We start from the raw sequence: 26,596 nt of genomic DNA, 5'->3' as shown, positions 1-26,596 counted from the left end.
TTATATAGGTAAATCGCATTATTCTAGCAACAATGTCCACTTTAACTTAACAATTTTAACTGATTTAATATTATTTAGTGTTTTACTCATCACACTCAACTTCTTGTTCGATACGTAGGCTTTTGGCTAAGGAGTAGAAAAGCTGTGAGTTGCATGGAACACACTCGTACGCAAGCTTCCTTGGAAGTGCTCAGTAGAATGAGAACAGGATGAGGCAGGACAAAATAATTCCATATAAACTCATATTTAGTTTTATATATAAAAAATGTAAATCATTCTCATTTGGCTTAGTGAATGTGGTAATGGCGTTCATATAATTTTCCCCGGCCGAAAAGACAGCATCGCCGGTCTTCACACGGCAGGACCGGGGTTCAAATCCAGACCGCCATCCTGTACGCAGGGCTGACTACTTTGTCACGGGTAAAAGCAAGTCACAGAAAGCCAAAATAGCAGGCCGAGACTTTTCAAGGTTGCATTGCCAAGGAAGAAGTAGAGAAGCTTTTTTTATTACATTATGTACATAAACACTAAAAAAATACTGTTTTCGTCCGTTGTCCGTTGCTTGCATCTTTGCAAACAAGAAAATCGCCTTCAGAATTTTCAGAAGAAGATCAGATATTTATCTAAACTACAGTGCAACTTGATTAATTCAACGTTTTTGCGGAAATTGTTTACTTAAAGTGGACAGTGTTGCATGTCATGGTAAATAATATTTGTGCTAGTTGTAGATTGTTGTGTATCTCGGAATCGTGTATCTTTATAGACATGCAGACTATTATTTTTAACGATCCTACTAAACCTCCCGTAATGATGAAAGTAAATGCAATCTTAATGTATGAATAAGTTTTCTTTCCGTTATTGCTGACACACTTTTCCTATTTGCCGGATAGCGCACAACGCAAATCATATCATACAGGAACACTAAGTCACCATCAAGGTTAGCTTTAGCATTGGGGTGCCATGTTAAACGAGAGCATTGCTACAATATTTATAGCGAGCAAAGAATCGAAGCACGAAAACAAGGCGCTTTCTCTACTCGACGGTGTCATCTATCGTTATGGAATTGAAAATTCTAACTATTTGCGGCTATTCTCTCATAAATCTTATCCACGGATGGAAATAAAAAACAAAACTTCACTTCACTCCGAAGATACTGGTAGAAGAAAACATGTGTTTTTTTTTTATTGAGATTCTAATCATTACTAAATACAGCTCGGTGCGTTTTGATCATACCCTTTCTTCGCATTAACGGTTTGTTTTATTCTCTCTCTGCCTTTCGTTCCGTTTTTTCTTTTAAATACTGACTTTTACTAACAAATTTCAACAACAGGGTCGGTATCGGCAACAATCTGCACACACGGTCGTATGGTCGATAAGGCTAACTACTATTCGCTGCGCGTCTTTCTAATGTATGCTTTCTAGGTAAATGAAGTTATTGGTAAACGTAAGAAAAAAAGTACGCAAGTATAAAGGAGGAGAAAAACAAGGGAAACAAGTCTAAAAACTAGAATATTATTTGCTTGATCTTCTAGGGTAACGTTAAACATCCGCGAGAAGAACAACATGCGCGGTGTTGCTCTGCTTGGGCCGCTTGAGCTTGATATAATTGCTAGGCTCTGTTCCGATTTCAAATGGGGTTATTGAATCAAACCAATTTATGTTCCTGTTCGTACGTCATCTTCCTGGCCAGTAATTGCGATAGCCAATGTCCAAGTTAAGAAAAGAAAAAAAAAAACACTCAAATCGACTAGCTAGACGCGACAATTTTCAAACAAGGATAGTTGATTAGAATAGCTGACGTTTGTAGGACATTATTGGCAAACGGTTTTTGGGTGCACAGCAGCTAGGTGGAAGAAGTGCGCGCGCGCGCGCACCACACAGCTCAGGATTGCCAAGCGTGCGTAAGTATAAGTAATCTGGGATGGCCTGTACAAAATCTACCCCATTCGGTGTACGCCGTGTGGAGGGAAACAAAGGGGGAAAGAAACTGCTGCGGCTGCTGATGTTGGGCGGCGGATGCTCGTGTGTGTTTGTGGGTTTCTGTGTGTACACAGGTTAATCGTGTTCCGACTTTGTTTTGTTTATAATTATCACGCGCGATAAGAAAGGATTTTTTTTTAAAGAAAACAAATGAACACCAAGGATCAAATGGAAGATTCACCAAAGGAAACACTCCCAAAGTCCCATCCGGGGTGGGGGGAGATAAAGGGGGAAGGTCGTTTTAGTTTAAGTTTTTACAAAGTTTATAATAAAACGAATCAAATGCGCGATTTGAAACACGCGCACCACGCCGCCGCACGCAGGCTACACCACACCACATTCATGGCATTACTTGGCTTTACTTTCTTTGGCGTAGCTCGGATTCATTACCGTGGTAGCCGTTCTTGTTTCTGCGGAAAGCGGAAAAATAGAAGAGAGAGAGAGAGAGAAAGAAAGAAAGAGGGAAGAAAAAAAAAGAAGAGGTTTGCATCGGTTAGGCAACAATAATCGTTACATTGGAACGGTAAGGTGACATCGACATCAAAGGACGGCAAAGTATTGCGAAATAAAAATACAACGGTTTGCTTGTTTTTGTTTTTAGTAATTTTAATTTTGCAGCAGGCGTTATATAGCAGTTTTGGGCAGGAAGGGGGAGAATATATAGCGTACACTGGAGGGGGTGGGGTTTTGATTAGTTGTTGGTTAGTCCGAAACCGAAAAACCACTGTGCAGAGTTCGATCGATCGCGCTAGGGGGGAACAATCACACACACACACAAACATACGCTTATAGATTGGAAAACGAAATTAGTCGGTCGGTTATCACACAATCGGGTTAATTGGGTTTTGCGCGAATGAGATTAGAGATTATCCCTTCTTATCGCTTTAAGCCTTCAACCACATACACTATACTGCTGCTATTCCCTATAAAAGCTTTCCTCGTTATGTGCTCATTTTTCATTTCTAAAAGCAACTTCTAGCTAAAACACATTTTGGCTCTCGGTTAATCAAGTATCGTATTGTGATGTTACTGCTGATATCTCGATCCATATGTGGTGTGGGTGTGTTTTGGTGACGATGATAGTGGATTGTGATGGTACTTACACTACTACACTAAAACACTACAACTTAGCTTACAACACAACAAAATGGCGAATGTGGTAGAAAAAAAAAATGGTACAAATTATCACACAGCTAGTGACTAAAGTGACTAAAATGACTACACCGAAGCCAACGAAACACAATGGGAGGAGCGAGCTGGAACAAAATAAACTGAAAAACGAAACCAAAGCGTTGGACCAACAGCAATTTTAGCAGAGCCACACTTGCCATATTGTGACACTGTGCGTAAAGGCGCCTTTAGACGATAGCAAGTTTCGTGTAAGCTTTCATGTAATTTTTCATTGCTTTGAAATTTCAAGGGGTGCTTTTCACTTTTAGTAAGCGCTTAAAATTTTTTTATTAATTTTATAGGAAAGGCCAAAATTATCTTCAATAAAAATAACTAGAATAACAACTAGCTGTCGTCCAAAAGCGCTTTAACGTTTGGTCCACAAACAAATAAAAAAATGCAATCAGGCGTAACACGTGGGGACACGTGCGGGAAGAAACGCAAACCGTGTAGAGAAACAGAGAAACAGAAAAAAAAATAGAAGCGAATGTACTTACTGGTCGGGACTCTGGTCGGTATCACTTTCCTCGATCTCTGTCTTGTTACGTCTTTTTTCGCATATTAAAATAATCGCACACAGTAAAACAACTTCCACAATAATACCCAGGAAAACGTAAAGTGCCGCATATTTTCCTAAAATTACAAAACCGGAAAACACACATTAATTGGGGGGGGGGGATATGAGGTATAACAGGGGGAAAAAAAGCAGGGAAGCTCACGACTGCCTACCTCTAATTCTAACGGTAATCGTAACCTGTGCCGGTTTGCCCGTGAAATCGGTGGCATTATTTCGTGCCTCGCAGGTGTAATCGGCATAGTCGCCTAGCGTTATGCTCTCGATGATAAGCTTCGCGTTCTCGATGCCCCTTTCGTCCTCCTCCAGCACGATGTGATCTGTCGACGCGTTGTAAGTGTTGTTGCCTACGATGAGAACAAGACGGGTATTAGTTATTTAAATATTGGTACGGGGGTTTTTTTTTTGGTCAAGACTATTCCTTCGAATAGAGAACTGCTTGAAAGCTTAAACAAAGGGCGTAATACAGGGATCTCTGATTCGACAACTAAGTGTCCATATGACTTTAAAAAAAAACGGTAGAATCGTTAATCCTCTTATCAGATAGTTGCCTCATCTCTATCAGACCTTTGACTTCGGTGTGCACAGTGCAGCAATAAGAATTAAATTAAACAAATACCCATGCAACACTGAAAGCAAACAGTTAAAGCTCCAACGCTTCATTCCTCATCATTCAGGTTGCCAACCAGACGGAGTGAAGTGAATGTTCTGCGCGCGGTTGAATGTGATGCTAGAAATTCGTCCCATATTATGTTTCGTCCTCAAAAACAACAACAACAACAAGCGAAGGGACGCACCTCAAAACGGCACACCACCCCTTCGACCACCAAAAACTCATTCGGCGTAGGTTGGCGTGCCGGCAGAGGGATAATGGAAAGATTGCACACTTGTCTAGCTGCTAGTCACGTAATGCTGGAATCACACACGCGCTCTAACCGAGTGTGACAACACACGGACAAACGAAGAAGTGGGTCCCACGGCAAGCGCCCCAAGGGCCGAGCGATTTACTCGCGAGTCACTACGACGAGAGTAGCAACACTTTTGTGCCGCTTCTCGATGGCTTTCGACGCCGCGATGGTGAAGCAACGTTCGGGGTGCCGTTCTCGTCTTCCTCGCAAGGCCACGGCGACGACGACGACCACGGTGGAACGGCAACCGGAAAGAGAAACAAAAGTCCATTAGAGCTTTAGGCCTGTAGGAAGGCGTTAGAAGTTGGCGGTGGAGCAGGGAGGAGGAGGACGAAGCGAAGAAGGTGGTGGGGTGACGACCGGAAAGTTTGCTCACTGTGCCTATCCCTTTCGCCATATCCTCGCGCCAACGCACAGTGGGTACGGGTTGAGAACTATCGTTGTATTTTAAATTCATATTTAACATTCAAGCAAACCTAACTAATCAATTTAAGATAGTTATAATGATTCGAAATTGTCATAAAAAAATCTTAAATTCGCTTTATTAAATAAAAATTCAACAATTACTTATTTGCGCCTTTGCTTAGGCAACACGCATTACATCAATGTAGTACATCAGTACTAAGTAAATGAAAAATGTAAAAACTAAATTTAGCAAACCTCAGATAATAACGCAAAAAACATCTTGCTTTGAAAAAATACATCCACTAATGGTATTTCAAAATTTTAAAGTTTTTGACCTTTCATCCCAGAGCTTGGCGGTGCATGACCGTATACTAGTATACCCTATTATTGCGTGGGGTTAAAAACTGCTCTCGTCCGATACAACAAAGCCAAAAAACAGAAACAGTTTCCTGAAGTGTTTCCAGCAGTACAAACGAAACTATCGTCTTTCCGGCTGAGTAAAGAAGTGAAGGGACAAAAAAGGGGTTCCGAGAAGCGGCTGGTGCAAAGGACGCAAGGGATAGGGAGGAGGCGGTGCGCGATCGATTTGCTCTTGCTCCGCGCGAAACAATTGTGCTTGTGGGAAGCGTTCTGCGAAATTGGGAGTGGGAAGCAACATTGAAGCCTTAGGCTTAGCGTAATGTTTTCCCTCACCACCAGCACCGTTCGGAGTTTAGCAACACTCCAAAAACATACACACACACACCTGGCAGTGAAGGATAAGCAGCGCTGCGATATTTACAGCAGACCCGGTTTAAAAGTAGCGTCATGAAGGAAAGATATCTTAACGCAGACAAAAAAAAAACAAAAGCAACAGCGCAACCAGACACCTCTTCTGGTAAGACCGGAGAGAATCTGTGCCATTATTCTAAGCCTAACACTGCTTCAACACCAAACATCGAACCGGAGGGGGGCGGCGAGCGCACACTCTCTCTCTCCCTTTCTCTAACCCGTTGGGCAAAACGGGCAAACAGGCCGGTTAGAAGCATTTAATTTATGCCGAAAAGATTGCGTGATACCGTAAAAGTGTGCTCGGGCGAGTTGGCGTGGGGACGACCCCCCGTTCGGTCGGTCTTAAATCACGCAAGAAAAATGCTTCCTTCCCTTGACACTCGTTTTCGCGAGCTTTGCGGCGTTACAAACTCAGGCACGTTCCGGAAGGTAACGAAAGATCGATGTACTAAGAAATTACACTAATTTTATTTCTTTTATTTACTAGCGGAGTAACAATTGTTGCGTCCCCTAAAACTATACCCAATGCGCGATTATAAATAGTATCGCGATTTCAAATTCCATCGCTAAACAATTGTGCTGATATTGCCAAACGATTCGGGGTATCAACACTCTCCACACACACACACACATCCAGCGACAGGTTCATAATAAATATTTATTTTAAAAGCAATGGTCGCGGCATTGTACGTACATTGGCTTTGTTTACAGTCCCCGTCCAGGACTGGGCCCCGTGGGTCTGTGTTTTGTATTGTTGCGAGGAGTTTGCAGATGTAGTTAAAATTAACGTTCGAACGTATAAACAACGCTGCATAGTCTGGTTGAGGTTGCGCTTTGGTTGATTAATTTTGCTTTCTGGCTGTGTTGAGAAAACAGTAGCCAAGGTAGTTCCATCCACAAATCTAATGTGACCATCGTGTCCTAGCAGAACAGTTTATAGCAACATAACATTTAATCGATGTCATGCCATTTAAAACGATCAACTGTCGTTCGCATCGTTGTACGTGTGGGCACACGTCAATCATCTTAAGTCTCCCAGTGACAGACACAGGGACCTACACACACACACACACGCGCGAGCAACATGAAGGACAAGAATCTAAACAGTCGTAACAAATATTGTTTGTTTACTCAATTGATTAATGGTAATCGAATCTGTCCGCTGATCGAAATAGCGTTATACGGCCACCAGCAGCAGCACCCGCATGGCGGGGTCATTATTTTTAACACAAAAAATAAATCAATACATTAAAAAGTTTTATGTGTCGAACATGCTGGAACGTTTCTTAATTAAAAAAATAAGAGCCCCGATTGAAACAGATCGTTATGTGATTTTGATCACTGAGCACTTAATGCACTTAAAATCCCATTTTATTGGGTGGCCCAACACGGCTCATTCAAGGACAGGAGGGAGCAGCTTCTTTGCTGCATAGCTGCTAACGCCCGAATGTAGACTATGCAAATGTGAAGCACCTAGAGGGGATGAAAAAAAAATATTACGGAAAATAGAAGCCCTACACACACCAATGACATTGTCCCCACACACACACACACACACTCTTTCTATCGCATGGACCGCACAATACGGCGGGACAGGAACGTACGAGCGAATGGGGTATTAAAAATAAATTTTAAATTAAGCTGATAATACTTATGAGCGCTGGGGCAGCAGATATATTGTTCGACGCTGCTATTAATAGACCCGTCGGGATATTTTCGTACTGTCGTTTCGTACTTGCCCAGCGAAGGCTTGCCCCACGCCCCGACGATTCTGACTGATATTGTTGCCAAAGAACGATGCGGACGCTTTCTTCCACAACCATCTACCACAACAACGAATGAATGGGAGTCCAGAGAGGGAGCATACGTTTAAATACAGCAAAAACCGGGCAAGCTTGCTTGCTTGCTGCCCCGTCGTCCATAATATTCTTCTCACGTGGATTCAGGCGGACGGGCGAACGGAGCACCTTTCGTAACGTCGTCTGCCGGCCCTTTTTTTTTTAGTCGATTTTCTCCAGCATAAAAATAGCGACAATATCATGCTTTCAAGGTGAAACTAAACGAACGGGGTTTCGCTGAGGGTTGTTTTTTTTCTTTTTTAAATGGGAGCATCCTCGCCGTTGTTTGAGAGACGAAGCGCAACATTTTCATTCCAGTAACGTCCTAACGTTACTTACTGTACCAGTTATGTGCAGCAGCGAGGAGCTCTGATGTTAAACTCTGATTACATTTTTTTTTACTGTCATTTAGATGCCCTTTTTGTCTTCACAATGTATATCGCTTTTGCTTTTGCTAGTGTACAGCAGCTTTAAGTGAATGTTACTCACCAACTATCCAAGTAATTCTGGGTTCCGTTCCGAAAGCTATACAGTGAAGCGTCAACCGTTCTCCTTCCACTATGTTTGTTTTGCCTATTTCTGTGCTTTCAAATTTAACAACAACATTAGCTGGAAAAAAAGGTAACAATGCGGATTAGGAAATTAAAGCTAAATAATTTTGAAAAACTTAAATCGACACTCACCAACTACGTTAAAATTTTTAGATACACCCAATTGTGGTACGCTACACGTGTACTGTCCGGCATCGGTTTCCAATGCCCGACTGATGATGAACTTTCGCTCCGCCGGCAGTACCTTGTAGCGATCTTTAAGCGATTCGACCTCACTTACATTCTTACCGTCTTTTGCCCTAAAACGAGAGGAAAGCAACAGGCATTAGCTAGAATTCAAAATTATGAGATGAAGACACAATCGATCGAAGAAATTGTAATCGCAAAGCCCAACTAGGCTCTCCACGTCAATCCAGAGTTGTTTATCCGGTTGATCATTACTTTTTTCACCTTCGCGACGCGCTTCAAACTTTCACAAGTGCGTCATCGTCGGGTGGCTTTGTGCAAAGCAGTCACAAAGAAAGTAGTACCCGTGTTCTACTTGCCGCCCCTAAATTAGCCGACTCTCCGACAAGTGGCAAGTTTTGTCAATTTTGCTGTCCGTCCTACGCGGAATAAATTGTTCGAGTTTTGGTTTTACCATCCCCTCCCTCCCCCTTGTAGCAAACACTCGTCCAAAAGTATCGTGTACAATTACAAGCACGAAACGCGTGTCTTAAGAGCATTGCTGAGCAAGAGCGCGCGAAATGAGGCACACTCGCGGGGCAACATAATGCGTCATCGTGTGTCTGGTCGTCCCCCAACTTAAGGGCGGCCGGTGATGGTGTGTAGCAGTATTTAGGTCAAAAGTTGTTCTTACAACCGTTTTGGGAGTCCTCTGGGTCCAAGTCACACAAACGCACGCACGCACACACACAAACCGACCCTTCTTAGTAAGTCCTGAGAACACACAGCGCAGCAGAGCACATAATGTCAGAAGCCATTCGTGCGAAGAAAAATCATTCATCCTTTAAGCGGTACAGTTTTCTCGGATGCTCTTTCCCCGCATCCACTCGATGCGTCGTCTCGCTGCTTCTCTACGCTTCTATTTTCCTTCCTATCGTATTACTGACGTAAGCGAAATTTTCGTTCCTTTTTGTTGGTGTTGCACTGTGCAGTGAAGTGTTAATGAGATGTTTATTTTGCAGAGTATTGTTTTTTGGTGTTTTCAATGTTCGTGTTGGTTGGCTTTGTGTGATTGGGAAACACAGAGTTTACAATATAAATGTTTTGTATGATGTGGCACAGTGTTTTCCACAAGCGTCCACATGTTTAAAACAATAATCAGCTTGAAATGACAACATTGATCCGAAGTTTGCATATTCTATTAATTTATCGATCGAATTTATTGTTTTAAATATCGGAAAACTAGTTGAATGATTTGGAAAACATTGTAAAACTTAGCTTTTAATAACTAGCTTTCGATGGAGGCGCCCAGTACTTGGTACAAAATTGCATTTACGAGGCATTTCTAGCTAAACTTTTCAAAACATTTTCAATTTCTGCCACAACATTGCTGTACAAAGCCCGCACAACAATCGTGAAAGCATTACAAGGTCACACGCCCGCTTTCTGTTCTTGGGCGCAGATTTGTAAAAGAATCATTTCATCCGCTCTCGGTGGCAACCCGACCGAGTATCCTTTCCGTAACGAAAAATCGATAATTTGACAAAACCGAAACGGATGGCAGAGAGGCGATGAAGAACAGAATGCAGAGACAACAGCGAAACGACAAATGAGAGTGGTGTTGCCACCCAGATCCTCTACACCCGTGACCCCAGGACAGAGAGAACGGGAAGACGGTTCTTCTGCGTGCTCGTGCTTTTTGCCGTCCGGGTGTTTTTTTGTTTAAATGATGATGTGAAGAAAAAATACACGCCAGGATGGTTTGTGATAAATATTAATGGTAAAGGTTTTCCTACAGGCGCTTAACAACGGGAAAATCCCGATGGCCTCTCGCATCGGAGGAGACCGACACCCTGGGATACAATAACACACTGGGAGATTATGAAAGTGTCAAAATAGCAGGGTAGCATAAGTAGTTACACACCAAAAAAAAGAAAGAAAACTCCGCCTTCCTATCCTGCTCGTGGGAAAAGGATTATTGTTTCATAAATGATTCGTCAACATTGTGAATTAATCGTCTAGCAATGGTTGAAAGTGAAAGAAAAGGAAGAAAAAAAGCGCTCAACCATTTGATTATTTTTATACCGATCGATAAAAACACTTTCGACATCGCAGACAAAAAAATGGATATTTCTTCGCTGGTAAATTGTACCGTGCTAAAAGGGGAATAAAAATAACATTCGATTTGTGCTCGCGGAAAAGGAAAGGGATTTCCTTTCGTGAATGGAGCGCGAACGGTGATTCTGATCAATTTAATGGATTAAAAAAAATGACGCTTGAAAAAGCGCAAATGAATTGTTCTACATGCACAAACACACGCACACACACACACACACACACAAATGATAAAATACGGGATGGAAAAAACTTACCAACTTAACTCAAAATTTCCTTCCTGTGTAATGTTACAACCGAGCGTGACTGATTTTCCTATATCGAATATTTTTGAACTAGTGCTAGGTTGGTCGTAGTTAGGCAGCAGAACATCTGTAAAAAGAGAGCGTGGAAGAAGAGAAAACGGGAAACGGAAGGATAAAATGAAAGTTATTAAACCATTGCAACAATCGAACGACGACTTGTGCGAGCTAGTAGTTTTTTTATAAACGGACAAGCAGTTAACAAGGGGTTTTAACGGTGCCACAGCTACTCGCGACGAAGACGAGCGAATGGCAAAACGAGAGCACGGAAGGAAAGGAAAGCGTACAACAGAGTTAAAGAAGGATGTTGTGGGTGCTACACACACGGGGTAAGTAACGGGCGTAAGAGGTAAGAAAGTAGTTGGAAGTGAATAGAAAATGGAATAAAAAAGTGGAAAAAGGAAAAAAAAACATGAACAAGGTATAGAAGCCGGAATAAGAGAGAAGAAAACGAGTCGAGAGGTAGCAGCAAAACGGGCAATCGAGAACTATTGATAAAGAATTGTAGATTAATAGATAAGAAAAGAAGATAAAAAAAGGAAAAGGAAAAACAGAGGATAATAAAAAAAGAAAAGCAAAGCTGCTGGTATAATAAAGTTCGATATACATCAAAAAGGAAAATAAAATAGAAAAGAGAGAAAAAACCAAGCAACACCGATTAACGTTTTTTTTTCATCTTGATCAACTAATTTAAATAGATAACCTTTAAAGAGAGCGCAACACTTGAAGCTAAACTATATAAATGAAGTTGAAGAAACATATATTGATTTTCTTAAAACTTCAACAACTGATTAGAAATTGAGCGAGCTAAACAATCTATTCTCTAGCTATCTAGACACGCACACATACATTCACGATACTACTCCAACTCTCCCCTTCTTTTGGGGCCCCACCTCACACAACTTTCCCCCTCCTCCCCCTCTACTTTAAAGAGAACCAACCAAGACAGGCTAGATAATAATATCTGTCCGGGGGCCGAAGACATTCTCGCACACCGAATTGAGTCGTCACAATTTGGTACGCTACCGCGCCGTTGGGGTGACTTGGGGATTAAGGGAGCGTGGCAGGCAGGGGTGGTCCATAATGGAAGAAAACGCAGCCGGTGTCGCATGCCAAAAATGATCGCGGACGCACAGCAGTGTACGAGGGGTTTGAGTGTAAAAGGCCCCCTGGCTGTGTCTTTCTTGGATGTTGGAAACCCCATTTCTGATTGACGAAGGGTGATGAAGGGGTGGTGGATACAAAGGGGGAGCGCGAGAGGGATATATTTGGAGATGCTAAAGCAAACTCTAAGCGCGCACCTGTTCCATTCCATCTTCGTTATTTGACTGAACCCCACCCGATTCTTGGATGAGTTAACCTGTCCTCCTTCCGCACACGGGAGAACTACGACCCCGCTAGGCGGCATCATTCCAACTTGTGTGGAGCGTAGTGGGACAATAAAAAACGCTTTCTGCCTCCCTTAAAGTTAGTTTAGTACACTACTAACATCCACCATAAACATCTCCTCTAACACCCGAGATCTTCACATCAGGGGCCGTTACAGCAGCTATCCAAGGGGGGTGTTGTTCCACACAACAACCACAGAGCTATCTCCTTCCGGTCCATCAACTGTAGTACTGCTACTACAACGCGGAGGCCCCGGCTGGTGTTGGGTGAAAAACCAGAAATGCCATGATTATTTAATGAAAACCGCAGTCATCTGGCTTTTAATTTCATGCGCCGCGCGTCGAAAGATGCCGAACGCGTTCTATCTATTCAATCCCTCCACCGGGTCCTACAAACGCACAAACCCAGCGTGCGAGGAAATCTGAACCTCCCCGGATGGTGGTTGTGTGAAAGATGAAACGAGAGTGTGCTGCCTGCCTGCCTGACTGCCTGTGTGTCTGATATTTATAAAATTAATAAATATTTAATTTGCCGTTGTTTACACTCACTAGCTGGTGGCGGGTGGAGAAATTGGGGGCTGGCGCAAGCAAGAGATGAGAGATACTGAATTTTGGCTTGATTTTCATTGGCACTAAAGGAAAAAGAAAAACGCGGCCGAGGATCAGTGCGGAAATTGCCGTGCGGTGCAAAGAACCGTTGTGGAAGCAACTGCACAGGTTAAACCTGATCTTGTTGATGTGTTTCGTTCCGGCTATTGCAAAGCCTCTCGCACGGCCTTAGTCTGGTACGTCCGCACATCAGCAAGAACGAACGACCAAACAAAAGGTGAAATTTTTATGGGGCCAGAGAGCAACTTTTATAATCTCATAACGAACATTTTCCCTGTGTTGGGGTTTTTTTCCTGGAGTTAACAACCAAAGTGTGTGTGAGTCTTGCACAGAAAAAAAGAGGATTAGCTTAGGAAGAGAAGCACGGAAAGGGGCACATTATTTGATATTGGCCAATTTTGGGGTATACGTTGTGTGTACGGAAATTAAAAGCGAACCACACAACACAATTTAAGACCCTAAAATTGAACAGAACACATGAGAACGCATGCGAACGAAAAAAAAAAACGCTGTTCGTTTTATGAATTCCCCAACACTACGGCATCGAAAAGAGGTAGTAACAACCTCACCATCTGCCTATGGGAAAGTTCACTAACACACACAGACCCAGGCCGTATCGGACTTGGCTAGCAAAAATGGTAAATATTTGCATTCTATCATGGGACACACTCGCTGCTCGTTTCCGATAGTGCAATCGTACGCTGGACGTTTGGCAAAAGGTGACAAGTTTACACCGTATCTCGAGCACCGGTTCTGCCGATGTTTCGCCGATGGACGTGGCTGTGTGTTTGTGTGTGTTTTTCCTCTCCCTCCCCTCCGGACTGAAGGGGTGAGTGTAACTTTACAAATCAAACAATTAAAAGCGGATATCGGTTAGCGCTGTGACGATACTGCTGCCTTTTGTGTGTTTATACCGTCACACCGTTACGCGGATGTAGCGCAATGTGTTGAGGTCGGGTATCGGAATATTGTCAAGGGTGATTCATCATAGAGCGGCTGCTTTAAAATACATGCAATTTAAATATTGAAGAGCCTGAATTTATGCAATCATCGTAGCATAATGATTTTTTTAGTGCTCCTATATATATATATATTTTTTTTTTTTTATTCATAAAGAACGGCCTGGCCGTATTGCTGTTTTTTTTTCTCCTATTATCATTCAAATTTTAAAAATGTTTTATAGCTTAATTCGGCACTAGCAACCTTGAACAAAAGCAACCGAAAGATCATAGAGCTAAAACGATCGTGTTTCAGATCGCTGCTGCCCTGCATACCTAGGTCCCCCCTTCCTTTTTCTTTTTCGGGTTTAAACATCAAAGAGCAAAACCCAAACAGTGCTCAACTGTTCGTCCTACGCCTAACGTACGGTACAAACAGCAGGCAGCACATGGTGGTGGTGGTGCTGACCGTTTCAAACTGTGCCAGATGTTGCGGTTACGGTACGCGATGTAAAAGTGAAAAATTGTTTCACCCGAACTCGATGCTATTTACCGGTTAAAGTTACGTGTATACCGTATGTGCGTGTGTTTATTTGTGAGTCCGCGTGGGTGAGGATCGGCATACCGCAGCCGGGTTTTGTGTGTTCCGCATGATGCACATCATCCGAACCAAAGGATTTTTTTCTCTCTTCTATACAAACTAGTGCCTCTGCCTTTTGTAACACCCACAGTCGGTAAACACGGGGTCAATGGTGACCTCCAACGTGCAAATTCTTTAATTTCGGCAAGGCCTCAGTCGTAGTGCACAACACGTCAGTTGGTGTTGAAGTTTTTTTTATGTTTGCTTCTACTCTGTCTAACCTCAACTCATTTCGGGGTGGCTGTTTTTCGCACACTTGGATTGGTATTTCTATTGGCACTATTTAAGAGTTAAGTGGCCTTCTGGTTGGGCAAGATATTATGGTGGCGTTAGAAATCGCTCGCCCCAGAAACCTATGCCGTGAGCTCGTTACTTAAAAGATTCGCAGCAGAACACACATTATGCACGGAAACAGCTCATTCTAAATAGTAGCACATATTCATAAACGATCACGCTTTCCACTTCATCGATCACTTTGGCACGCCCTGCTGTCCAAAAGCGCAACACCACACCACTTTCAAGGCTTAATTAAATCGCCGGAAAGGAACGTAATGTGAGCATTTTAGAGGCGCATATCTCGCACCAGCTCACCAAACCATAAGCCCACAGAGCAAAGCGAAAACAAGTTGTGACCAACCGACACGCTAGGACACGGTCCCCTTCTTCTATGCTCCAAACGAGCAAGAACATGGGCTCCCGCTCTCTCCCTCGATGGTTTAAATGGCACCTTTAAAGTGCGTGCATTCTCGTCCTTTCGGTTGTCGTCGTTGGCGGTAGCTTTTGCAACAGCTCCGTTAAGGTTTTATCATCCCATTCCCATATGCTCGTACTTTTGCAACGAACCGGAAGACGCGTGTTGTGAATAAAAATGGTAAGCCTCAGGGCTTCAGAGGTTCGTTGGGTCTACAATAATTATGAACCCCTCCTGGCAGTTCAAGCTTCTTCAGTTCACACTCCCAAAGGGTAGTCGAAACAGGTATCCTAGGCGTAAGGTTAAGCCCGTACTTTGGCGTGTTCCTGGGAGTGAGCGTGTGCTGACCTAATTATGCTAATGTTTCACGCGGCCCGTGCGACGACCGAAGCACAAAACGCGAGTTTTTGCGCGTGAGAAAAAAAAAGCCAGCAACGAAGGGATTGGCCCTGCCAGAGCATTGATTTTGCTGGCGTTCGATGTTCAACAGGTACGCAAGACACACAGGTGTACCGGAGAAGGAAAGGGTGGTGCGAGCGTGTGTGTGTGTGCTGACACTTTCCCATGCGCGTTATCCTTCCTGCTGGAAAGCGGAGTCGCGAGGTTTAAGTCACAGAAAACACCCAGCACCCGTGGAAAGCACAACAAATAAGCGAACGCACACGTATAGCTGCTGCCACGTTGCAATCAGGACTCGATGGCGGTGTGTATCGTTGCCTCAAGGAAAACTCAACGCTCCACACACACACACACACGTACCCCGCGAGAGCGTATAGTGCTGTATGCTAATGAACACACAAATTGATTCACGGGCCGGAAAATTGTCATTTTCCGGGCCCTGATGAATGTGTGCCGTCCTGCTGCAGCTGGAAAAAGCCGTGCAGTGGAGGTTCTTGACTGTCACGTCCCAATATCGGCTTGCCCGCGCGCATCGAGCGACACAGGTTTTTCGATGCAAAGGTTTGGTGGAAAATTGCGTTATAAAATATTAACCAAATAAAGACACTAGCGTAAAGAAGCGTTACCGGGCAAACGCATCCATCAGCAACTTTTCGGGGACGGGGTGGATTACAACACAAAAGAGATCGAAACAAAAGGTAGGATAAATATAGCTGGGTAGTAAACGCTGGAGTATTTTTTGTTTTCTCAACCGAAAATTAAACAAACAGGAGAGAAAAAGAGAAAAAGTAAATAGAAGTTTATTTTTGCTATTAGTTAATTGTAAATAAATAAAAGCTAAACATATAGGGTAAACTAGCCTGAATACAATGTTTAAATAGTTTACACATTTAGCAGTGTGTTGAATAATACACAAGCACAGCAGCTTAGAGTACAAGAATTATCTTAGCTATTTTAGGGAGAAATTTGAACCATCATAAAGATACTAAAATATGAATGTTAAAAGAATAAGGAAATCTTAATAGATATTATTTATTTAAATTTAAATATAATATAAGCAAAGCTCATAAGGAACCAAAATATAAACAAAATTGATTTAAATCAAAATAATGAAACTAGGAAGTAAAAAATGAATGAGTTAAACCAATTGTTAAATCTCTTCAAATTAAATAAGCTTTCAACCTTATAACACACTTTTAAAATGAAAAAGCATGTAAAGAATTATTAAAATATTGAAAAATGGATAAAAAATTTATAAAATCTGTAAAATTTGAGTTTATTATGAAAAAAATTAACGAGAGTATGAAAAGAAAATTAAGCACTAGTAACACAAAAAAGTCAAAGTAGAAAATTGAAAACATAAGATGAAACTTTTCACATTTGAATGTGCGAAGGAAATACAAACAGCAGTAGCAAATAAAGGAACCGTAATTAAAACAAATTACGCCGAATAAAGCCCGTACCGATTTTAAAAGCATCGTGATTTGGAATTCAGCCGTTCAAAAAAAATGGGATTTGTGCGCTTTCTTTACAGCGCCGCATTTGAAAGATTTTAATGAAATGATTCGGAGCGCGCCGTGGAAAAAGGAAAGCAAAAAAAAAAGAAACGTGGAAAAGTCTTTTCGAAATAAAAATTAGGATTTGCTTGCGATGAATACAAATTAACCTCGTTTCCAGCTCGTTATGTACAGTGTACCCGTGGGTTCATCTTAAGCCACATTAAGAATGAACCATTTTGAATGAATGACGAACCATCCGTGTCTATAGCAATGTGTGTGTGTCTTTTCAACAGTTGGAAATCAGGGTTTTTGGGGAAGAAAACGGGGGGGCGCAAATGCTGCTATTTGAATGCATAACAAACAACGTAGGTAACAACAAAAAGCCTTTAAACATCATTCCAAGCGAATAAAAATTGGGGGAAAAATAGGAACTCTTCTTGCGAGGGAGATCATCATCATCATCATAATCATTAAACGCACACAGATCGGGGAGAGCTAAAGCTATTCAGCAATGTTGATTAATGTTGGACCAAATAAACTTAACCCAAAAAAAGTAAAATAAATTAAGTAAATAATTTAAATTAAAAATCTATCAATCGATGACACTCTATTAAGGGAAACTCTGAAACGTGTTACGCTTACAAAATGGCTACCACACCACCTATAACAGCATGCAGTGTGTGCTCAGGGGGAAAGATGGCTAAGTAACTAGCAGGTAAAATAAATCAACAACCGATTTTTAGACTAAATATTCTTTTCTTGCTAAACGCGTTTATCGAACAAACGGTAACGAACAAATTTTGGCACAAGCAAGTTTCGGCCCGGGGGTGCAACGGTTTTCTCCAACAAATGTCCTATAGTTTTGCTTCCATTCTTTCGTCGTGTCGTCTATTTCATTTTCTACCTCCTTCTCGCTCGGTGTAGAATGGACGAAAGAAATGTGAACACAAAACAACAAATGCAAGCAGCAATTACACAGCGCAGAAAGAGTAAAAGAACTGTTTTTCGGTTTTCTTCTAGCACGCACTATTATTGCCAACGTACTGAAAACGACAACAACGAAATATTTTAAAAACCCAACTGGCTATTGCGTAAACGAGAACCATTTTTGCTGAATGGGGGAAAAAACATTTCAATTTGTTTCCAATTTTCTGTTTTCCTTTTGTGAGCACAACATAAAAACAATAGCCAAGGAAAAAGAAAAAACAAAAACAAAATGGTTCTTTCTGTCGCCCAAATGAAAACCAAATAATTTGGGAGATAAATTATTGTATCCTCACCGGCCACAGTGGTAGTGAGTGTTGCCGCCGTAGCCGCCGCTGTTGTGGTGGTAGTAGTGATGATGCTTGCAGTGGTAGTAGTTGTTGGTACCGTTGGAGTAGTTGTCGCTTTTGTTGTTGTGGTGGTGGTAGTGGTGTGATGTTCGTGATGATGATGATGATGACCACGGTGAACCGTACCGTCCTGCTCACCCACTCCCAGCGGTGGTGCAATAGTCGAGGATGCGGTGGTGGTAGTAAGGATCACAAGGCCCTCCTTTGTAACGGCAGTCGAAGCACCAGCCATCGAGGCAATGCTGCTATCGATGCTGGCCACCGGAAAACCTTGGTGACTGGTGGAGCTATTGCCGATTCGCATTACCGATTCGACACCGGTCGGCTGCAACGGCACCAGGGCCGTGTTATCCTCGCCGGACGCTTTGCGCATCTCTTCCAAGCTGTCCACCAGTATGATACCGTTGATGTCGCTTTTGTTCTGGATCAACCGATCGATGTTATCGTCCTCCAGCGAGATAGCCTTGCTCTCGATAACGATTTCGGTATCCGGTTCAACGAGGTCCTCAATGTTTTCCGCACCCACCCCGGTTTCGAGATTAATCAGATCCTGTGTTTCCGTGTCCTCCCGCCGCTCATCATCATCGTCATCTTCGCGCGTTTCCATCAGTGGTGGTGGTGGTTGAACTCTGCCAGTGGTCGAATGTTTCGGCAGCTTACCGGTCGTCGGTGCGGAACCTCGTCCGAGCGGTGCTGACTTATCGGGATGCATCGCGGGAGCGTAATCTTCCAAATCTTCCACCGTTTGCTCGAGCACCTCGTCCGGTAGCAGTGTGTTCTGCTGCTCTATCGTAGTCTTTTGACTAGCGGCGCTGTGTTGCTGGGAGCCTAGTTTCTTCTCCCCAGAGCTACCCGTAGTATGGTGCCGATGTCCCGGACCCGTCTGCTGCCGATGGTGGTGTGAACTATGGCCGGGAGATTTTGGAGATTCTCGGTCTCGTTCGCGTTCTAAGGGCCCACCGGGGAATTCTTCGTCCACAACTGCCGGACCAGGTGCCAGAGCGACGGCCGTTGTAAAGTGATGATGTTCCACCGACAGTGGTGCCACCAGGGTCGACTTTACCGTGCTCAGCATGAGCTGCATCTCGTCGTGATGCTTTTCAACGTTTCGGGACGATCCTGAGCTCGAAGATGCTGGCGCGGGTGCACCGGAATGTCCGAGTAACGTTCCGTTTCGGTAGACGTAAAGTTGGTGGTAGTTTTTGTACAGTGCGTTACACTGATACTTGCCCTGATGCTTCGGCAGTGCTCGTTGTACGCTGATCGATGCTTCAATTTTGTCTCGATTTCCTACCACGGGGTTGGCGTGTACGTGACGAGATGATATGTAAGAGAGAAATGCTCGATCAAATTTGCTCGATTCGAGTTGCTGTTTTTTTTAACGGGCAGAGTGCTACGGTATGAAAATGGCGCCGCTAGGCTTAATGGGCGATAGACTAGCGCGTGATTAAAGTCCCTAACCCTAGTGTAAAATTGTGCTAGACAAAGCAGTATGATGAGCTTAGATCTCTTTTTTGTAACGAAAACATTGTAAGACGCCCTCGTATGTATTCTACACTAGTTTGCTTATCATCTAATAAATTATATCAGATAACTTCTGCTATAAAGATGTCTTCCTTTGGAGCTATTTATTACACCCATCCCACCTTTAGAGAGACAACAAAATAATGAACCATCATGTACTAGCATGCCATCTACGTTTCCGTGTTGTTGTTTTTTTTTTTTTACATCTTATGCTTCAAAATCAACGTGTGTCTATCATCTCTCAAACCCCATCCCCGCTTAATAGTGTGCCGCGTGTCATCCTGAGCTAAGTGCTGCTGGCTGTCTTTGTAAGCTTCGCGTCAACGATACTCGAAATTTTGTAGTTAGAAAAATAAACTACTGCCACGTGGCGAACAATTTTTTCCCATTTTAACCCGGGTCCGGTAATTCATGGCCGGCCGGCGTGCGTCCGGAACGTGTGAATGGAGACGCCTGGTCCGTTTCGACGCGCTGCTCATCAAGATAGTCGTCGTTTCATTTTGGTTGCCGTTGTTGTGTATGTTTGCTTTAACTTTGACAGCTAGACATGGTCAGTGCCGTTTTGGGGGGGGGGGGGGGGGGGGGGGGGGAGGATCGAAACAATGTGCTGAATCGCATTCGAGTTCGACAGGACGTGGGAGGTAAAGGCGAAGGTTTTTTTTTGTATGTTTGCCGGTGCCTTGCTTCTTACGCAGACATTTGACGGTCGATATCCATCACACACACGTTCCGTTGACACCGGGAGCTAACGGATATGTTCAATTAGTCGTTGTGCAGTTTCGCTGTGGCAGTGGTTTTCATTTTTCATGAAGTTAACATTTTGAAAATATATTTTCGAATCGATCGATTTCCTCAATGGCGGGATGATGATTTACAAGCGATACTGATAACCTTGAATTCGCTAGCCTACACTAGTGCATAATCTTACAGCATTACTCATAAATATTTTCCAGATTTTTGTTTTTGCACTAAATTTTAACAACAGCACTACTATCGTACACTTTCCCCGATGAGTCTTATTATGTGTGAGAAAAAAATATGTATTTTGTGGCTGAGAGTGTGTGTGTGTGTGTGAATGAGTGTTTGCTCCACAACCATTACCTGCGATGCCCATCTCACTTTCGATGTAACTGTGCTCATCCTTGCCGTGCCGGATGTTGCTGTGCTTCCGGATCGGTTCACCGTCCTTGTGCCACTCGACCGGGTTGGCGATGCTGATGATGCACGAGATCGAGAACGGTTTGCCGACCTCGACCTGCGAGTCACCGTAATAGATCACTTGGTACAGATTGTTCAGATCCCGCTTGTGTGCACCTGTGGTTTTCCCATTCGGTGTTTGCCCGGTCATTCCCGGTCGTTTTCATTTCGGAAGGTTTGTATTTTTGTTCCAGCGAAACGAACGATGGTTGGGCAGCCAATTTTTAGAGCAAGAATATAAGTAATCACAAGCTTAAGATTGACACAAGCTTAACATTATACAAAATAAATATTTTCTAAACATTTTTTTTCTTCTTCTAAAACCACCCAGCGTGAAGTGTTCAATTCTTATAAATTCAAACACGGAGTAAGTAAGAAGACGGAACCTCGCTCTCGGAAAAAATAATAAACTCAGCACGAGCTGTGTTAATACACACAGGAGTTTTCGTCGAATTGGGAAAAAACGAAAAGGAAACAATAAAAAAGGAAGAATGAAAACGATTGATCAATTAGTGCACTTATGCGGGGCAATATTTCTAGCCAAAGTAACGATTGTAGCGCGCGTGGTGGTGACGGTTTAATGAAACATGAGCTTATGACACGAACCATGAGATGAAGCTAGATTTTTTGTTTCGACCCGGTCGAGCAGGTCAAGCATTGCTACTAGAATGAAACAGCATTTCGACAACATGAAACACGCCAATTTTTATCCACGTTTCGACTTTGTATATTTCGCAACCTCACGAAAGCGCATATATTAATTCGATTCTACTAATTACCCTCCCAGAAGCGAGTCTTACGTGATGTGGCAATAGTGGTTTGATCATAGCAAATAGCCAGTGAGGTAGCTCTACTTTGGTGAAGTAATATTTTCCACTAAGAATCCATAAAGTCTTGGCGTTGCATCCAACATTTTCCTAGAAAAACTCCAAAACTAAAATACTATTTGTTCTATTTGTTCTCGGTTTTGCAACAGGATGCCATCACTTCGTTCACAGCCAGCCATACAGACCGAAAGGCTGGTAGGCAGAAGTTAGCAAATTATGTAACCAACAATACAAGGCCACACATAACAACACAGGCCAGACGAGGCGTCGTACCATTTGAAGAAATTCCAACTCCACCTGTTCTTAACGCCCAGAGCCGCCTGGCGGTGAAAGGATATTTTGCCTTCCCACAAGTCATCAGCCGACAAAAGCATTCTTCGTTTCGTAGCCTCCAATCTCGAAACAAACTTTTATCGTACCTGATGACTGTTACCCTGTGCTTGTCAACCCTACCACCTTTCCCGCGAAATTGAAGTGTTGGGTTGGTAGAAAGGGGGCCTTTCTCTTTACGTATCGCTTTTCCGGTGAATTGTAACGTTCGAAAAGTCAGGCAAAAGGGCATCCGGTACACACATACCCGGAGCGGGTTACGGAGAATTCATATCTTTAACCCCCGTTTCGGTTGCCTACACGCCTAGCAGACGCCTTCCTTATATATCTCCTACGGTTTTGGTGGAAAACTGTGCACGGGGGAAAACGACGCCAGCACACAACTATTTCGAAACGGTGGGCCAGCAAAGTTTTAACTAACTCGGCAAGAAAGCAAAAGACAAAAAGCACCAGAACAGCAACACCGGTGTCGAAACCGGTGATTGTGCAGCATCCGACCTGTGGCACCTTGTTTTTGCCGCGAACGGGAAATCTCGGGAAAAGCAAGAAATGCTGAGGTACGCTGTAATAAATGTGAAGCTGTCAGAAACAGTTTCTATTGTCTGTATCTGGAGAATGTGAGACCGCGTACATAGGGGTGAGTTTTGTGTGTGTGCGTGTGTTGTTGACATATTCACGAGTCACCAATATTCTGCGGCGAAATGCAACAAAACCAAACATCCGTGCGGTGCGGTTACGAGAAAAATGTACAAGTGGGGAAAAAGAAAACCCTTTTTTCTTTTGCTTCCGCTGGGTTAGGGGAGAATATGCAACCGATGAAAACAATGTTCGGGAAACAGACACAAAAAAGAACAATTTTTTACATACGCTTTTACTTTTCTTTTTACTTTTTGTATGCTTGCTCCCTAGTCTCATAAGCGCATCTCTCATCACATGGCTGCGCGCTCTCAAGTGAAAACCGAAGGACACATAACACCGTGAGTAAGCAATTCTTTGATAATAGGATAACCCGATCAAGTGTGAGCATTGGGAAAGTGATGAGAAGCCTCGTCCGCCTTCACGCCCCCGTTTTTCTGTAGCGTTATGTTATTCATGTTGCTGTTGTCAAGTGAAACACCAGGCGTCTCCATCGATGTGCAAAATCTTTACCCGGGGACTGGTCTGGCCTTCCATTGTTTTACCATGATGACATGATGCTGATGCCGGGAAACCGGTTCGAGAATGGGTATCAAAATTCACCTTTAGAACAATCGCTTTCCGACTTCCGTTCTCAAAAACGTCCACACATTACGACGAACAAAAGTTGGGAGCAGTTCAGAGGTTCGGATGATGTCGAGAATTGTACCGCGGGAAAGGAAATAGACAGAAGAAAAACAGTCAAACATCGTCCCGAACTAGCACCGAACTATTCAAACCGATTGGAGAAGAGAGCCGGTAGCTTAAGCATGGGAAAAGTTTACTGTGAAAGTTGTTCTACACCATCGGTTTGGCAGCAATACACAGCTAAGGTAAGAACTGTCTTGCGGCTGCTGCTGGAAGGTGCTAAGGAGATTGGAATTTTGTCCGTTTGTTTTATGGAAATTTAACCATCAATATGCAACAGAACAGCAAAATAGGAAACAGCACGAAAAATTGATTGATTATTTCCCCGCGCAGCAATGTAGGAAGGAGCAGAGTCGACACTATATCCACTCTCGAGCAAGTCAAACTTTCTCGCAACAGTTAACAGGATAATGAAATAAACTTATCCCTGCTGCTCTTGCAGCCCGTCCGTTGTGAGTGATCTATTAAATAATTTCGTAGGAAAAGTACATCTTTGCTTGTTCATTAACCGAAACTTTTCAAAGGAATCAGAAAATGAGGAGAAAAACAGATCTTAAACACTTCTCATTCTAGGATGGATGGACACTCGGGTTGGCTGTTCTCGTGCTTCCAACCATGGGCTTCCTTCCTGTGGTAGCTAAATTCATCACATTTTCCTCCATTTTTTTCTAAAGATTGATTTGCGTGATAGGACACGTTTCGAAGTGGTTCTTCGCCTTCGTGTGCTCGTGCTTATGTACAATGGAGGGAAAATTATTCCGTTCTTGCTGTTTTGTTTTCTTTTCTCCTTCCGAGTCCCATTTTCTACAACACCTTAATTTGCGCTCCACTACAACACCACAACACCGTGCGCCGGTGAGGGGTAAGCATCGTCGGAACACACGCAAACGACGCAACGTGGATGAATCGGTGTAGAAAAGTTGCTTAATTTGAATTTTAAATTTTCAATCCATTCACCGGGGTTGGATGTGTGTGGTAGGTTGACTACCGTTTGCTATAAGGGTAGAGGCACGAGAGAGTGAGATAGGCAGAGCGAGAAAGGAAAGAGGGAAAGGATATAAATGGAAACAACGCTTGCTGCCCACATAGGTGTCCTACCGAATGGGGTTGGCGCAGCCCAGCTGTAAGATTTAAGATTGGGCTAATTGTGTTCCATTGAGTGATGTTGCCTCGTCAGCTGGATATAAACTTTGTCCTCGCTGTACGCATTTACAGGGGTTTTCAGGCGCATACAATAACTCCAAAAGGAACCATTTAAATGCAAATCTTTGCAGGAATAATTTTCTTTTTCTAACTTAACTGAGGTTCTGCGAGATCGTAAGAATTATTTAAAATTAGCCGCCATATTACAGTATGAAATAAAATAATACGGGGTTTCATTGATTTTCTCCTAGAATATCAGCCTTACCGTTTTAAAGTTCTTTGATTAAACAAAAAAAAAATGGAAATTTTTTAGAGAGTAATGAAGTGTAATGACTCAAGGTTTCTGTAATCTAAAAGGATTAATATTTGAGTATTGTCTTAATTTTTTTTTAATTTTAAAGACTCTAATTTTCACCATTCACATGGAAACCCCTGTAACTCAGAGGTTTGAAGAATTATAATCTAGTACGTCAATAAGGTAGTAAAGAAATCAGTATTTTGTGTACTGAAATAAGCAAACCCCGTTTGCGAAAAATCAACAAACCACACACACATAGCACACCCCAGCAAAAATGGATGACTGTGCATCATATATTCCGAAACTGTTTACCAAAAAGGCGACTAATCAAGATGGTACATTCGTGTGTGTGCATGTGTGCGTGTTTGTAATAGAGATTGTGTTGTCGTTTTGAAATCTTTCGATCGATCGATTCGTTCGCTTCAGCTACCACGAAACCTCCTCCTGCCACCCCACTCTGCCCATTAGCTTTTCCGCGATAATTGTTTTATAAACACTGCATTCGCACAAGCGCCAACAAAATAAATATAGCTCAAGTTTCGAACTTCTCGCACACCGCATCAAACACGCTTGAGACGCAGGGATACATGGTCCGGATGCGAAAGACGATTCGGTTTCGTCTGGTTAATTTGGCAGATTGGCGTTCTGGTCGGCGGCCTCGATTGCATTGGCCTGGCCTGGTTAGGGCATCCCGGGGTATTTTTTTTTTAATGCACGCTTTTTATCCCAAAATCCAATCATTCGCGGCGATTATTGACCCTCGGCCGATGGAGAACGATTTATTTTTTAGGATTTTTTTCGGCTTGTTTTTGCCTCCTGCTCCTTCTAATGACCTTCCGCTACAAACCCCCTTCCGCTTTACGATCGTACAACGTGCGAAAACTCGTTCCGATCGGTTGATTGTAGATGAAGGCACAACACGCTGAAACTCGACTACGGTTGGTTTGGTGGGCTAAAAGTAAGCAAGGAAGGGAACGGACCTCCGAGCGGCGCACACCATTTCAATGCTTAATAGAACCGACCTCCTTTCCGGCATCCTTACCCTCGACTTTCCCCGTTCTCCCTCCCGCTGGACGGTCGAGAAGCGGTCGTGGCCCACTGAATAACGCTAAATAATCGATCGAAACAAAATGCCAGATGGCCCTGGGCGATAAATGGTCCGGCGGATTCGTTGTTCGTCCCGCATACACACACACACACACACACACTCCTTCTGGTTTTCCTCCTCCCGCTTTTTAGCCGCGCAAAGCGGAGTGCCTCTCTGATTGCTTTGCCCACTATTTTTCCCACAATTTTCCACCCAAACACACTAGACCTCCGCTGAACTGTGGTGCCGAAAGAAACGAACGCAAAAAACTGGATGTACACAGTTATACCGGGGAATGGTCATTCGATCGTTCTTTATCTTCTCATAAAGACCTCGGCTGCGGGGGTTTTTCCTTCCGTTCCATCCCGTTCTCTTCCACCCCTCTGGTGTGCCCATTTTTTAAGTGCGCTCGCTGCATATTATTGCGCTGTCCACCAGACAAAGCAGCGGTTGAGTGAAACAAAAATAAACTCTTTCACCCAACCTCAGTGGACGCGCGGCGCAAAACGCACGCCGCCGGATCGTTACACTGTTACATAATTTCCTTTTCGACGACGATCTACTTAGGACGGCATCTGCCGCTGGCTGGT

At 43.2% G+C, this 26,596-nt stretch overlaps 1 protein-coding gene across 3 annotated transcripts in view; it reads right to left on the bottom strand.

The window, feature by feature from the left end:
* LOC118514652 overlaps nucleotides 1-21,164 on the bottom strand; it is a 32,773-nt gene extending 11,609 nt beyond the window's left edge. For 2 of the 3 annotated variants that reach the window (XM_036061684.1, XM_036061683.1), the window contains exons 1-7: nucleotides 20,903-21,164; nucleotides 18,224-19,567; nucleotides 10,735-10,849; nucleotides 8,330-8,496; nucleotides 8,136-8,255; nucleotides 3,880-4,071; nucleotides 3,648-3,783 (exon numbers count right to left, since the gene is read on the bottom strand). In XM_036061684.1, coding sequence (XP_035917577.1) covers nucleotides 3,648-3,783; nucleotides 3,880-4,071; nucleotides 8,136-8,255; nucleotides 8,330-8,496; nucleotides 10,735-10,849; nucleotides 18,224-19,567; nucleotides 20,903-21,149 — 2,321 coding nt within the window. In that variant the 5' untranslated portion in view covers nucleotides 21,150-21,164. Of the gene's footprint in view, nucleotides 1-1,151; nucleotides 2,391-3,647; nucleotides 3,784-3,879; nucleotides 4,072-8,135; nucleotides 8,256-8,329; nucleotides 8,497-10,734; nucleotides 10,850-18,223; nucleotides 19,568-20,902 lie in introns of those variants that run through there. The other variant, XM_036061682.1, reaches the window with a different exon arrangement.
* Nucleotides 21,165-26,596: the final 5,432 nt, after the last annotated feature.

This window comes from Anopheles stephensi, chromosome 3 (assembly GCF_013141755.1).
Source record: "Anopheles stephensi strain Indian chromosome 3, UCI_ANSTEP_V1.0, whole genome shotgun sequence".
In the NCBI taxonomy this organism is placed as follows: Eukaryota; Metazoa; Arthropoda; class Insecta; order Diptera; family Culicidae; genus Anopheles; species Anopheles stephensi.
This window is presented reverse-complemented; position numbering and strand designations above follow the sequence as displayed.